Source organism: Benincasa hispida, chromosome 4, assembly GCF_009727055.1.
Source record: "Benincasa hispida cultivar B227 chromosome 4, ASM972705v1, whole genome shotgun sequence".
Lineage (NCBI taxonomy): Eukaryota > Viridiplantae > Streptophyta > Magnoliopsida > Cucurbitales > Cucurbitaceae > Benincasa > Benincasa hispida.
The window spans coordinates 10,421,801-10,437,724 of record NC_052352.1 but is presented as its reverse complement, the minus strand read 5'-3'; the positions used below and the strand labels follow the sequence as shown (position 1 = coordinate 10,437,724).

The 15,924-nt window shown below is 35.0% G+C and overlaps 3 protein-coding genes across 3 annotated transcripts; 2 read left to right on the top strand and 1 right to left on the bottom strand.

Moving 5' to 3' along the window:
• Window positions 1-2,806: 2,806 nt before the first annotated feature.
• Window positions 2,807-3,602, top strand: LOC120076064. The gene is made up of 2 exons (XM_039029845.1): window positions 2,807-2,906; window positions 3,208-3,602. The coding sequence occupies exons 1-2, from the start codon at window positions 2,807-2,809 to the stop codon at window positions 3,600-3,602; spliced, it is 495 nt and encodes a 164-aa protein (XP_038885773.1).
• Window positions 3,603-3,628: 26 nt separating this feature from the next.
• On the top strand, window positions 3,629-4,162 carry LOC120076063. The gene has a single exon (XM_039029843.1). The coding sequence runs from the start codon at window positions 3,629-3,631 to the stop codon at window positions 4,160-4,162; it is 534 nt and encodes a 177-aa protein (XP_038885771.1).
• A 7,315-nt stretch (window positions 4,163-11,477) lies between these two features.
• On the bottom strand, window positions 11,478-14,011 carry LOC120076792. The gene is made up of 3 exons (XM_039030709.1): window positions 13,347-14,011; window positions 12,463-12,810; window positions 11,478-12,365 (listed from the first exon to the last, which is right to left on the bottom strand). The coding sequence occupies exons 1-3, from the start codon at window positions 13,779-13,781 to the stop codon at window positions 11,748-11,750; spliced, it is 1,401 nt and encodes a 466-aa protein (XP_038886637.1). The 5' UTR covers window positions 13,782-14,011; the 3' UTR covers window positions 11,478-11,747.
• Window positions 14,012-15,924: the final 1,913 nt, after the last annotated feature.

The window sequence follows — 15,924 nt, the reverse complement described above, 5'->3', positions numbered from 1 at the left end:
CTTCATTTGATAAACTCAGGCTCTTTCCAAGTTCAAGAATCACTTTTCAAGTCGATGGAAAATAAATCGATACGATTTCAAGACAGACTTATGATCAACATTAGCAAAACCTTCACCAATCACTACAAGAAATCACACTTCTCTCGACGCATAAAATCACCGAAAAATGATGGAAAATGCATCGGGAGATACTGATCGTCGGGAGTTTAGTCGGGAAAAATCCATCGAGAGTAGAACTCCTGACACCGAATATAGGGCGTCAGGAGTTATAGGAACTCCCAACGGGTAATATACATCATTGGGAGTTCCACTAACTCCCGATGATACCTTCTTGTGTCGGGCATTCCTTCAATGGTTGAATATTGACTTTTAAAATTATTTAATTTGTAATTTGTAATTTTTTTTAGTTTGATCTGAATAGCCTGTAAAGCATCATTAACCAACTCAAATAGATTCACATAATAAATAAAACAAACAAAGCAAAGTCTATACTATAACAAATAAAAGAAAAGCTACAAGATAGTTTATAAAAGGAATTTGTCTTCAGAAATACACCAAAGAAATAAGATGAAAAAAACATCACGAAACATATATTCAGAAATACATAAAAGAAAACAACATCTAGAATACAACATCTTCAACAATCGTCCAACCTCATCTCCGAACATTCTACAACAAAACAAAAACATTCAAATGTCATAAACTCTCAGAAACAAACAAAAACTCCAAGTTCAACTCCAAAACGAGTATCACGAAACTCAACCCACACCCTACAACATATTCAAACTTCATAAACAAGAACGAAAATACAAAAAACTCCCCCCAAAACAATCTAAACCAAACTCGACCCACCTCCACAACATTCAAACTTCATAAACATCAACGAACACACAAACTTCATGGAAAATTTGTACGGATGACCCATTTTTTGAGTCCAAAATGTCAAATGACCCATTTTTAAAAATAATGTCAATTGACCCTCTGCTGACATCATCGCCATACCAGATTACGTAAATGCCCTCACCTCTTTGTCTTCTTATCCTTCTACTGAAACCCAAAACTAAGCTAAAACTCTTCCATTGCCGCCAACAAATCGAATTTGATCAGTAAGTGAATTCAATCTGTGCCTATTGTGTCTTAAACTGATCGATAATGGGGATAGGGTGGGTTGTTTTAGGGTTTAGAAATATTGTGAACCTATGATTTTTTTTTGTTTTTTTTGTTTTTTTTGGTTTTTGATGTGTTATGAGGTTGAAGACGAGTAGAAAAAGAGAATGTGAGTGAGATAAGTGAGAGTGAAATCAGTGAGAACGACACCAGAGAGAGCGACACTAGAGAGAGTGAGACTTGTGAGAGCGATACCAAAGAGAGCGAAATTAGCGAGACAATATCTAAATAGAGAATGAAAGAGAGAGGGAACGAGAGAGAGAAAGAAAGAGAAAGAGAGCAAGCGAGAGAGATAAAGAGAGAGAGAGAAAAAAACATAAAGTAAAGGGGAAAAAAGTATTCCAACGAAAAGCATCAAAATTTTGACCGAAGGTGGACATGAAATTATTTTATGACAATATATTAAGTAAAAGTTTTCTAGCCTCTCTCGCTCTTCTCTATTTTGCTCTCTCTCGGTCTCGCTCCTTTTTTAAGAGAGATTTTCTTTAGACATTGTCTCGCTAGTTTCGCTCTCTCTGGTATCGCTCTCACAGCTATCGCTCTCGCTGATTTCACTCTCACTTATCTCACTCACATTCTCACTTTCTACTTATCTTCAACCTCAGAACACATTGAAAACAAAAAAAAAAAAAAAACCATAGGTTCACAATATTTCTAGACCCCAAAATGACCCACTCTACAAGTTCAACTCTAAAACGATTATAACCAAACTTTACCCACCCCCACAACATTCAAACTTCATAAAGTCCATAAACACATAAAAACTCCAAGTTTAATGGCAAAACGAGTATAACCAAACTCTACCCATCCCCCATGACATTCCCGATGCTAATAGACAAACACACAATAACGACAAAAAAACACATCAAAATCTAGTTGTTTAGCTATCATAACTGCATGATAGCCAACAATTCTTTATCATAAAGCTACTAGTAAGACATAATTACTTTGCTACCATAATTGCAGGATAGCAACATATTAGACAACTAAATAATGAAGTAATCATACCTAATTCGATGGCCCTCATCTCTGTGATCGTATCATGTCTTCAATCATTTTTTTTTTCATTTCTTCCATTTTTCTTGCATGATCCTCTCTCATTTGTTTTTGAACGTCTTCAAGTTCCTTAATCCTCGACTGAGACTGTTCAAAATTGGCTTTCAATTCCCTCACCTCCTTATCCGTTCCTTGAGTAGATGATGAACTCGATGAGCTGCTATCTTTTCTTGACTTAGGTTTAGGGCCCCAACCTAGGCCTTTTGAATATCCGGGTCGTCTACCCAAAACCGTCTATTAGTAACTCAAAACTGAAAATTAGTTTTTGAGTTAGTCTCGTCAATTCCTAGTTTCTAGAAAATAGTTGAAGTTATTTTTAGTTGTAGTCAAGTCTAAGTTCTTATTCTTGTGGAGTTAGTGGGATTAATTGCTAATATTTTGGAATCTATTTTTAAACTTAAGATATGTATTTATATGGAGTTTTCTAGAATGAAATACACATAGTTTCCATTTTTCTCATTTCCCTCTCATTAGTTAGAACAACAATGGTATCAGAGCCCTCAATTCTTAAGGATCTGTGAGTGAGAATTAGTGAAATATCTCCGAGAGAAATTGAGTGAGACACCTGTGAGAGTTGTTAGAGATGGAATTAGGATCAAACAGTCTTTCTTCATTGGCACCACCTATGTTTGATGGTGAAAACTACCAGGCATGGGCTATTAGAATGCAAGCCTACATGGAAGGTTGTGATTATTGGGAAGAAATTGATCAAGACTATGAGATTGCTCCACTTCCTGATAACCCAACAATACATTAGATTAAGACTCATAAGGAGAGGATCACCAGGAAGGAAAAAGCTTGAGCTTGCCTATATGCAGTTGTGTCTCCCACCATATTCAACAGAATTATGGCCTTAAAGTCGACAAAGGATATCTAGGAGTTCCTCAAAAGTGAGTATGAAGATGATGAGAGGATTAAAGGCATGAAAGTGTTGAACTTGGTGCGAGAATTTGAGAGAATACAAATAAAGGATTCTGAGTCCAGAGTACTCAGATAAATTGATTGGGATTGTTAACAAGGCAAGAGCATTAGGAACCAATTTATCTGACAATAGATTGGTTCAAAAGATTTTAGTTTCAGTACCTGAGAGATTTGAAGCAACCATTGCTTCCTTAGAAAATATTAAAGATCTTTCAACACTCAAGGTGATAGAAGTGGTTAGTGCTTTGCAAGCACAAAAGCAGAGAAGGTTGATGAGACAGGAAGGAAGCATTGAGGGGGCATTGAAAGCTAGAATGCAACAGGGAGAAGGTGGAAGAAAGAAGAAGGGGAAAGGGAAGAAGGGAAGTGGCAGCAGTAGCTCAGAATCTGCTGCAAAAGATGCTGGTAGTACATGCAAGCATTGTGGGAAGCAGAATCATCCACATTTCAGATGCTAGAGAAGGCCAGATGTGAAGTGTAGAAGATGCCATTTATTAGGGCACATGAACGATTCTGTAAGGAAGCAAAAACTCAACAGCAAGGAGAAGCATATGTTGTAGTACAACAAGAAGAAGATCAACTCTTTGTGGCTACTTGTTTCTCATTAATCACTCAATGTGATGGTTGGTTGGTTGATAGTGGGTATACAAATCACATGACAAGTGACAAAGAGTTGTTCAAGGACCTTGATAAGTCATTCAAGTCAAGGGTGAAGATAGGAAACAGTGAGTATCTAGAAGTAAAGGGGAAGGACACGGTGTCAATAGAAAGTTGTGTTGAAACTAAGTTGATTACTGAAGTGTTGTTTGTCCCTGAAATTGATCAAAACTTGTTAAGTGTTGGTCAATTAGTAGAGAAGGGATTCAAAGTGTTGTTTGAAAAAGGAAAGTGCCTTATTTCTGATTCCAATGGGAATAAGTTGTTCAAAATAAAGATGCAACACACACGCTTCTTGTTGGATCCACTCGAGAAGGAGCAGATAGCTTTCAAGTGTCAAGTGAATGACACTGAGTTATGACACAAGAGGTTAGGGAATTTTCATCAGAAAGGGTTACAGTATCTGCAGAAGAATGAGATGGTAGTAGGAATACCAGTTCTGGAGGAGCTGAAAACAAACTGCAGAGCTTGTTTAACAGGGAAGCAAACAAGGCTGCCTTTCAAGAAGTCATAATGGAAAGTAACTTAGAAGTTGCAGCTCATCCACACTGATTTGTGTGGACCTCAACCAACTCTCTCACTAAATGGTAGTAGGTATTTCATTATCTTTATTGATGATTATACCAGAATGTGTTGGATACATTTCATGAAGCATAAGTCTGAAGTAGATGAAGTGTTTCTGAAGTTTATAAGATTCAGGTTGTGAGAACTGATAATGGGACTAAATATACATCACAAAGGTTCAATTCTTTTTGTGAAGAAGCTGGGATAGAGCATCAACTCACTGCTCTATATTCTCCACAGCAAAATGGAGTCAGTGTGAGGAAGAACATAAGTATTATGGAAATGACAAGATGCTTATTGCATGAGAAAAACTTGCCAAAGGAATTTTGGGCTGAAGCAGCAAACACAACAGTTTTTCTATTGAATAGACTACCTATAAGGGTATTGGAGAAGAAAACACCTTATGAAGCTTGGTTTGGTACTAAACCAAAACTGACAAATTTGAAGGTGTTTGGCTACTTGTGTTTTTCTTGCAGGTGAAGAGAGACAAGTTGAGTGAAAAGGCCGAACCAGGAATCTTTATAGCATGGTGTCTAAAGCCTACAAGATCTATCAACCTCACACAGAGAAGATGGTGATTAGCAGAGATGTTCAGTTTTTGGAGGATGAGAAGTGGGACTGGACAGAAGAAGCAGAGGTGAAGCAACAAGAAGTCTCTCTGGATCCTGATGAATTAGTTGATGCACCATTTAGAGGGACTAGACTATTGAGGGGGGTGTATGAAAGAAGTAGTGTAGCTGCATTAGAGCCTGTAGGATATGAAGAAGCTAAAAGAGATACAAGGTGGATGGAGGCAATGAAGGAAGAGTTGAGTATGATAGAGAAAAACAAAACATGGAAGTTGGTGGAGAAGCTTGCAAACAGGAAAGCGATGAGAGTCAAATGGGTTTTCAAAACCAAATTAAACCCGGATGGCTCTGTGAACAAGCTCAAGCCAGGTTAGTGGTAAAAGGTATGCACAAGTTTGGGGAATTGATTTTTCTGAGACTTTTGCACAATTGCAAGAATGGACACAATCAGATTGCTACTGGCTGTGTTAGCCCAGCATGGATGGAAGGTGTATCAGCTAGATGTGAAGTCAGCATTCCTAAATGGAGTGTTAGAAGAAGAGATCTATGTTGAGCAACCAGACGGATTCATCATACCAGGACAAGAGTAGAAGGTTTATTTGTTGAAGAAGGCTTTCTATGGGTTGAAGCAAGCTCCTAGGGCATGGTACAACAAGATAGATGATCACTTGCTGAACCTGGGTTTTGTGAAGAGTCTAAGTGAATCTACACTCTATGTGAAGAAATCAAGTACTGCTATTGTGATTGTATCTCTCTATGTAGATGATTTTCTAGTGACAAGAAGTGATGATGTTTAGATAGAGACATTCAAGCAGGAAAAGTGTGTGAAGGTGTTTGTGGATAATCAAGCCACTCTAGCCATTTCATTAATCCAGTCTTTCATGGAAGGACCAAACATTTTAAGATCAAGTATTATGTTCTGAGAGAGATGCAGAAGGAAGGAAAAGTGCAGCTGGTACATTGCACTCAGAAGAGCAAATAACTGATATCTTCACTAAGTCTTTTTGTGTGAGTCGTTTTCAAGCTCTTAAGAGCAAGTTAGGTGTTTGCAGTATTTAAGTTAGGAGAAGAATATTAGTAACTCAAAACAACAAATTAGTTTTTGAGTTGGTATAGTCAATTCCTAGTTTCTAGGAAATAATTGAAGTTATTTTTAGTTGTAGTCAAGTCTAAGTTCCTATTCTTGTGGAGTTAGTGGGATTAGTTGCTAACATTGTGGAATCTATTTTTAGACTTAAGATATGTATTTATATGGAGTTTTCTAGAATGAAATACACACTTCCCATTTTTTTCATTTCCCTCTCAATAGTTAGAACAACACCATTTCACAGATTTCATCTCTTGTTAGTGGTTGGGAACCTTCTGGAGTGGGGTTAGATTGTAATTCTAACATTTGATTCTAAACATATTAATTAAATATGTAAGTACAAGTGACTGAAGTTAGAAATGAAAAACAAGACGAAACTAAAACAAAAATGGTTACATGTGCATTTTCAGCTGCCTGATTCACGAATTTGCCACCTTTAGAGCATGTTTCCCTAAATAGGTCAACAGGTCCTATTTCTCGACCTTCCTTTGTCTGCAGCTTTGATTGAATTTGCAGGAACGACTTCGATCTGCCTATGTGGTCGAATGATAATTTCTCTCTATTCTTCCTATTTGTCTTCGACGTTTCCTACAATCGAACAAAAAAAAATAAAAAGGTATTGTATAACAGTAAATGAAGTAATGATATACGCCCTAAATTATTCTAACATGAAATGCTTCACTCTCGAAACAAAATTCATTAACAATAACAAAATTAATATGTATATTCAATAACAATAACAAAAACAAAATTAATATGTATATTCAATAGTAATAACAATAACAAAATTAATATATATATTCAGAACAATAACAAAACAAATATTGGATTTTGATTTTGATTATACCACTAAAATAATGAAAGCAAACTTTTAATCACAATATGTATATTCAAGAACTAAAACTTGTTTTCTTGCTATTTTTTTATCTTGTATTTTCTAAAAAACAAAGATGAGAGGAATATTTTAAGAGAGAAAATTTTCAAATTTCTTTTCAAGGATCTTTTATCGGCAGCGAACGACGACGACGGCGAACGATGGGAGAGGCGAATAATGAGAGCGGCAAATGATCGGGAGTGGCGAACGACGGGAGCGGCGTGCTAGGGTTTCAGATTGGGGAAGAAGAAAGGCAATCGTGGGGACTTCTGCCCAATCTGGGTTTTATACCAGATCTCCCGATGGCTATCGAGGGCTGTCGGGAGATTCATCGAGAATTCCTAAGGAACTCCCGAAAAATAAATAACCTGTAACTCCCGACGGGTAATGTCCCACCATTGAGAGATTGGAACTATCTCCTGACGAATAGTATATGTCGTCGGGAGTTCTTCATAACTTCTGACGGGTCCCTTACATCGTCGGGAGAGACTCTATCTCTCGACGATCAATCTCCCAACGGTAGATTTAAGCGTCGGGAGACCCTCTTTTTCTTATAATGTATGTAAAGTTGAAACGACACACTCACAAAAACAACCACAAACTGCAAATAATCTTATTAAAATATCCAACCTTAAAAGGAGTACCACAACTTAAATTTGCACAATAAAAAAAAGAGGCAATCCTAAAAAAAGATTCTAAACAGATCAGAAAAAGAAACAAAATCGTAGAAATAAACTGCTAGAACTTCCAAATAAGAAAACAAATATTCTACAGACACAACATCTTGAAAGAACAACTGACTGAGTAACACATGCTAGGACATCCTAAAAGACATCCAAGAGAGAATTACAAAACAACTTAAAGCAAACGGACCACGTTCTTAAATAAATATTGCCAAATTCCATCTCTAACTATTGCATAGATTAATTTTTGGTTTTCTACATAAATAACTTTAACATTTAGCCTATATTGCAAAAATGCCTAAACTTTTCAATTTTCTTACACAAGTAGATAAGTAGGCCAATTTTTTTTCACAAAAGTTAGAGTTTAATTACTAATAATTTCTCATGTGTATGATATTTCTTTTATAAAAATAAAAAATAAAAATAAAAATCATAAAAGAAATAATATATATATTTCATTCTAATATCCCTTAAATTACTCTTAAATTCTGAAACAAATCTAAAAATAATATTATTTTTCCCTTTCAAATTTGAAACCCTAAACTAGGTAACCACATATTAATTAGCTATGCCCCTAATTTGTCTTCATGGTCCCCCATGGCTTCGTCACTTCTTCTTTTTTAACCAACCAACAAAAGTAAAACCCAGAATGATAATGAAGTTTATTTTCAAATTTTATTTAACTTTCAAAATATATACAAGATTTATTTCAAATAATTTGAGAACGCCAATAAATTGTATTTCATTGCTCATGCATAGATAAGATCACCCACAAACCTATATAAAATGTATATCAGAGTACATAATTCATATATATATTATTGTCAATGTACGAGAATGTAGTGTATAATATATATACAGAGTTTACCAACTTTTGTTTTTAACTTTCAAATATATGTGTTTATTTTAAATAATCTAACCATTAATTTCTAATAATCTAAAAATGCTAATAAAACTATATTTTACTTTACATATACCCTAAATTTCAAGATTCAGATTAGAATTAACCACAAAAGTGTATATAATATAAATAAGAGAACATATTTATGTGTGTGTATATATATATATGATACTAGCAAATATGAAATACTTATATAGAACGTATATATTATGAAAATTAGATTCTTAAGCCGTTAGCATATGGAAGAAAGGAAAAGGATGGAACAAGGAAGTAGAAAATGTTAAAACAATTAAGTAGAAGAACAAAAATGGAAAAAGGAAAAAGATAAATAAATAAGTGAACAATTATGTCATGGAATCTTAACAAAATCAAGGGAAATAATAAATATATGCATTTAATGTATAGTCTTAGAAAATATTATAACTACGGTGTATATTATCCTAAGATTATAATAACACTCTTTTGCTATAGTAAATATTATTTTGTATTCCCCATTAGCTAGAGTTAATACTATTTCAAAACCTCAATTTGCTGCAACATTTACTATTTGTTACCGTTTTTACAATTTTATATTCATTATTTTTTTTAATTATTTACTACAATATTTACTATTTCCTTCTCAAATTAAAATAATTTATATCTCAAGCACATACTATTATAACCCAAACTAAAATAATTTATATCTCAAACACAAACTATTATAACTCAACTATAATAACCTAAGACTATAATAACCAACTCTTTACCCAAAATACCTCCTAAAAATATAACTTGAAAAATTAAAATAATTATATATTTAACGCCATGAATGTATATTGCAATAAATGAAAGGTAATTTAAAAAGTGGGACCCATTTTCTTTTACGTTTGTTAGTTTTATTGGCGTTCTGCATTCATACTGACAAGTGGACCCTAGTTGAAAATTCGTGCCCAAGCAACGTAATTTGAATGAAGAGTGTGAGGTGATCAATTGAATTGCGTCCAAAATTACATCGTATCGTTACCGTTATCGTTATGGTTACCATTATTGTTATTGTTTCATAGAAAAACTATGAATTTTGACACACTTACCGCCATTACCGTTACTATTTGGCTCTAGAGGTAAATGTAATCATAATGGTAATAGTAAATCTTATAAAATTCTTAATTTTAGGTAAATGTGATTAGAAGTGATCTAATTACATTTGCGATTGAGGTCCATTACAATTGATTTGTCAATTGAATTTGATTACAATTACATCAATTTTTATTACGAATTGATAAACATGGGCTAAATGAATAGAAATACACGTCTATGGTTAAAATGGTGAATAAAAATCCGCTAAAATCTACTAAAGATAATAATTTAAATGTTTGGATATTTAAGAAATTATAGAATTTGACAGAATATATTATTTTTTTTATACAGAATGTGGTAGTTGAGCTGAGTTAAATATAAATAGCAATACAATCTAAATGGGATAAAAAAATTATTGACAGCACCCCTAGAAATAGGGTAGATAGATATCCAAACAATGAAATATTTTAATCATTTTTCCTCCTAGGCTTCTTCACTCCCACTTTTTTTAATATACTTGATTCACTTCCACCAGCCATGGGCTTGCTTATTATGTGGCAGAAAAATTCCAACTTTGGCCCAAAATTGAGGAGACTGTCCCACCATTATTCAATTTCTTCCCTTTCACCCAAAATTGTGTATGTTCACTAATTTTTTTTTTTTTATCCAAAATTGGGTATGTTAGTTAACTAAAAATTTTTACTTACATCAGACATAGAACAAAGATGAAAGTAAACACGCGTTCAAACTTAGTAGTGGCCAATAGAAAAAGGCATGGAATAGTAAAAATGTGGAGATGAAAATTTGAACCTTTCAATTCAAAGAAAGAGTTAAATATAAGAACGTGTGTATTGAGATAAAAGTCATAAAATCTTACGCTTTGAGTAAGAGATAGTGATGCTTTTTGACATCAACCATAATATAAGGGCAATAAAATTTTGCCAAATCTATGATTTGACGATGAACTTAACAATTTAGAAAACTCATCAACCAACCATTCTTGTAGAGAATCTAACTCTATCTAAACCCAAACTAACCTTAATACACTTTTATATTAAAAGGGAAAAAATGGTCATCAACCAACCAGTCTTGTAGAGATCTAACTCTATCTAAATCCAAACTAACCTTAATATACAACTCAGAAACTGTTTGAGTACTTGGGTTTGATTAGCTGTTGCAAGAATTTGCCAGAGTTTGAGTTAAATTTGTGAGTGACACCAAAGATGTAATGATTCCAGAAAAAGCAAGGAAGGGGGTGAATTAATTATGAGTCGGTGGCATTAGTCTTCTCATTATATTAATAATTAATAGGGACCTCAACATTTGAAATGATCTTGGCCTTTATCTGTACTAAGTTTCAAATCCTACAGAATTGAAGTTAGCGTGGAAAAGGAAAAAGGAAACCAACATGGGAACTCCATTATTTAACATGTACGTACCAGCAGAGTGTAAGGTTTAAGCACAATAATGGCTTCTCATTTGCTCTTGAAAACGATCAATCAAACCAAGTAGCTTCTTTTATTACCTTTAGCCCTTCTTCTAATACGTAATTCAAACTCACTCTGTAAAACTAACTTGAAAAAGACAATCCAATAATGCCAACGACCAGATTGCATCATCTCTTCATCAACAGTTCCTTCTCCTCATTCATATTCATCATTGTCTTGATGGGAATAGAACTAAGCAATTATGCAGCCAAATGCATCCAAATCTGACTTTGGATGCCTTGTGAGATCAAACAGAAGATGTTGGTTAACAGCTCTGATGAGACATGAATTCTAATTTACATCTTTGTAATCTATATTTGATTTTTAAGATCAGTATGCAACACAAAAGGTAGATTTCATGAGTTCAGATAATCACATACCTACATTCCAAACTTAAGTTTATTGCAAGTTTCATAAGTCTAACTCATTGAGATGATATTTGATTACAGTTGGTGAGAAAGATACAACTTTAATTATTATAACGAGAAAGTGATCTGACTTTGCAGAAAATTTCAAAAGGAGTCTTTTGGATGAGTATTGACAATTTATCATGGAACAGGGGAAAATTTTTTATGAATGACAATGCTCTATTTACAAATTTAAAAGGGTATTTGATCCCAGTTCCTATATGTGCTATTAATTATCACAAGGATTTCTAGGCACCTAAGCTTGCTATCAGTACAATAACTTACTACAATTCGTCCATCCCTCTTCATGCATTACCCTTATGCCGCATCTGTATTCCAGACTACATTACTATCATCTAACTTGTCGAGTGCGGCTACTTTAGCATGTAATGCTTGTGCTGCAACAGCATTGTCAATGATTTGATCTTGTGGGAGCTCACAAGCTTCACTCATCGAGGCAAATCTTAGTTCAGCAGGAGGAATGAAACAATCTACAGATAAACCAGGGACATTGAATGCCACTTCTTCAATTGTCCATGCCTCTTCCATCCTGGTCTTGGTGTGGCTCATAGCAGTATCTCCAAATCTGAAGAGGGTTACTACCGAGCGTCCCGAGTGTGCAATCATAATCCCCTCAACTGGTCGGTAATCATCGAGGAATGAATTAATTGTGGTCTCCCAGTAAACTGCATCACCGCCATTGTTTTGTATGCGGGTCAAGTGAGAGTCTTCCAAGTGCACTAGGAGGCCTGTTTTCTGACTGAAATAACCAAATAAAACATGTCTTATAATCTCAGCTGGCCCTTCGCTCCTCGCCTTCAATGTTGCAGGATCTGCACAGAGTTTGAGAATGAAGCAATCCTCATCATTTATTTTCTTCTCCCCAGTGCATCTTGCATTGGTAAACATGCTTGCAGTTGTTTTAGGATCAAGTCCCTGAAAAGTGGAGCAACTTAAGCAAATTGAACGAATAGAGTGTTGTCGAGAAAGAGATAATCACACGATAGACTGAAAATAAACTCTGTGGTTTCACCTGAAGTGCACGGCGCAAAGGTCTAACAGGCCCTTTAGCACAATGTGCACCGAGCCATGGTGTGTGCCTCCATACAAGCCTCCCATTGCAACCAGCATGAACCTTGCTGCCACCAAGTGCAAGCTCTACATACCACATGTCTGGATTCATTTGCCACAAGACAAACCCACCAGACTCGGCATCTTTTGAGGAGTTTCGACTCCTGATAACTCTGTTAGCAGTTTCAAACTCAGAAGCTACCATCCTCACCTTCCCCATGGCATAGGCATTTTGAATAGAGTTTTGAAGCTTCTGGCCACCTGAAGCAGCAGTGTACTGCTGTAATATATACTGTGCAGATGAAGTCTCCTGAAAGGGAATCCATCAAACCATGCTATTCAGAAAGTTTAAGTCATTTGAGACAACCAATGAACTCCAAGAATCAACAATCAACAAGAAAAGGCAAAAGGCAACCAACCAAAGAAGGTGTTACATAAAACTTCCAAACATTCCTACATTCCTCAATCTGTTAATTTAGTTCAGTGGAATAAAATCCTAAATAAAACCATCAGCAAGACAGAATAATCTTATAAAGAACAATCCGTAATCACAAGTACAAATAGAATCGATCAATCTAAACTAATATTTCCCCCAACTCATCGAAAGATAAACGCATTGAATCAATCCATTTGCGAGAAAAATCAGCAGCAAGACAAGTCTTGTAAAGAATCCCACTAACATTCAACCAAGCCAAATGCATTATTCTATTCCCCTCCCTCCAACCCCCCAACTCAAATAGGTAGATGAAAACAAGAATTGGGTCTCAAGAAGAGAACAAATTGGGAAAGATTTGAAAGAAAAAAAAAAAGAAAAAAGAAATGGAAGAGCAAAAGAAAAAGACTAACAATGGGAGTATCTTTAATGCTGAGATGAGGCAGAGGGTCGGAAGAAGAAACATGAACAGGGGCAAGCGGTGCGCCCAAAACCCCAAGCAAAAGCCGCAGATCGGAGCGTTTATAGGCAGAGCAGGAAACAGAAGGAGCTCTACAGAGCTGCCCCTTCATCCACTGCGCCCATCTCCCTTCCATTTTGGAATCCTCACCATCAGTGTCATCAGGGCCTTCCTTCAACGGCGACAATGCCTCCGCCGGTCTCAAGCTCCCGGATCTCCCAATCAACAGTTCATGGCGTGAGTGGCGGTGGCCGCCCTTCCTCCGCCGCCTCAAACTAGTAGCCGGAGAGGTACTCCGAACAGGGCTTTTGGCTCTGGATTTGCCCGGAGAAAGGCCTCTGACAACCTCGTCTTTAAGGGAGGAGAAGAAGCCTTGTTTCCTGTCCATTACCCAGAAAAAAGGCAATAAGAGAAGAGGGAGAAAGTGATGTTATTGGAAGATTGCTGAAGGAAATGAAATGGGTTTTGGGTTAAAGAAAGAAGTAAGAAGAGACAGTGGACAGAGGAGTCTCGGACAGTGAGAACAAAGCTCGCTAAAAAGCAAAGAAGAAGCATAAGCATAAGCAAGATTGAGACCAAACGAGAAAAAATAAAAGAAGATAAAAGGATGCCGTTTGGAAGAAGGAAACGCTAAACATAACGTTTTTCCTTTTTTTTTTTTTTTTTTTTTTTTTCCGCTCAAAAGGAAATTACAAATTATTATTATCATTATTATTTCTGATAAAGATTTGGGCTTTGTAATTTAAGGATGAAACTGATGGGCTTCTCCATACTGTAACTGTTTTCTTCCCTAATTCTATATAATTAATACATATCATCCTCACGTGCATTGCACGTTATTTTGTTATTTTGTTTTTAAATAAAAATTGGGGAATTTAAAGAAAGAGAAAGATTTAGGTTGGTTGGGAAATGGAGCTGCTACGACACGACAAGACCAGATGAAGACGCTTTGTTACCAGACTGAAAAAGAAATGTGACGGCGAAATCTTATCTTGTGAAAAAAAGGCGGCTGTCCGCCGGGATAATCGCCGTCGCCAACGGTGGTGGATTGGATTCTATGGAAAAAAAAATGACAAAATGAATATTAGTAATTATGTTAAATTTTTTATAAGAAAAGAAAAAGAAACTCGCCGAGGAGAACGCAGAGGAATCGAAAGTCGCAACGGGGGGTTTGTAAAGTCTACGGTTCAATGATCAACGGCGGTAAGCATGCGCCAAAAGTTTATCTTATTTTTTTAAAAAAATAAACGGTAATAATGCTTAATTTTTTTTTTTTTCTTTTTCGGAAAAGAAATTCGTCCTTAGGTCATAAGTCGAATTTCCGTTTTGTTATTAGGTACGAAGATGTTATATTTTTACCCATTATTAATTTAATTTTCATTTCTTCTCTAAACGTTACCTTTTAACTTTATGGTATGATGTTTTAGTTTTCATTCATTCCTAGATCTCAATACATTTACAATTTAAATTTTGAATTTTTACTATGAGTCACCTTAATGGCGATGAAAAATTAGTGAAAGTTAGTTTAGTTATTATTATGAGTGAAAATTGGACCAAAAAATATAATAAACATCAAGCAAAAACAGAAACGACAAAGCAAGGAAGACAACAAATTTCAGGCTCAAAGTAGCCCTTCATAACCAAAATGTACCAACCAAAGTCAACGTGTTCAACCATGACCTAACAAAGTACCTAATATGGGGATGCCCCGATCCAAGGGACTACCAAAGAATAAAAATGTACCTAAGGGCAGGTACTCCACTGATAAAATGTCAAATGGGGCACAACTCTCACATGCCTCATCCCAACGAGTAAAAAGATAATTTCAACGCAACTCAGAATCCTTATTAGGAAGAACTTGAGTTGACTACACCTATAGATACATCATGGTAGCTTTAGGGAGAGATTAGTCTATTCCAATATTCAAACTCTATGAATATATACTTTATAACTTAAGTATTGAAGCCTATTTGACAAGCGTCACACCAGTGTGCAAATCTTTACATCTCGCATATCGATTATTCATCAAATCATAAATTTCCTATTTTTTTTGTCACATAAAGGTCCAGGAGCATTTTCTTCTATTTGAATTCTGGTATTAATAATTATAATTAATTTGATCATTTAGAATTAATTAATACATATCAACAATAGTGACCAAAAGAGAGACTTTAATGAAGAATTAAAGGCAAAAGTAAAAGTCTTGAAACCTATATATGGATCGAATTTAAATAAACTCAAAATTCAAAGAAAAAATTTAATATTTTAAAATTTAAATACTAAATTAAAATTAAAATCAAAACCTATGAATAAAAATATAATATTTTGAAATTTAATTAGCAAATATAAAGTAAACTTATAATTTACGACAAAAGCAATATTTCCCTTTCTACGTTTTCTCTGTCTCTCTTGTTTACCTTGTCATAAATTAACGACGGAGTGTTGGGTGTTTATAATGTTGTTATTATTATTATTATTAATTTTTACTTCAGATTAATAAATAAAGGAATTGATCCAATCTAACCAAACTT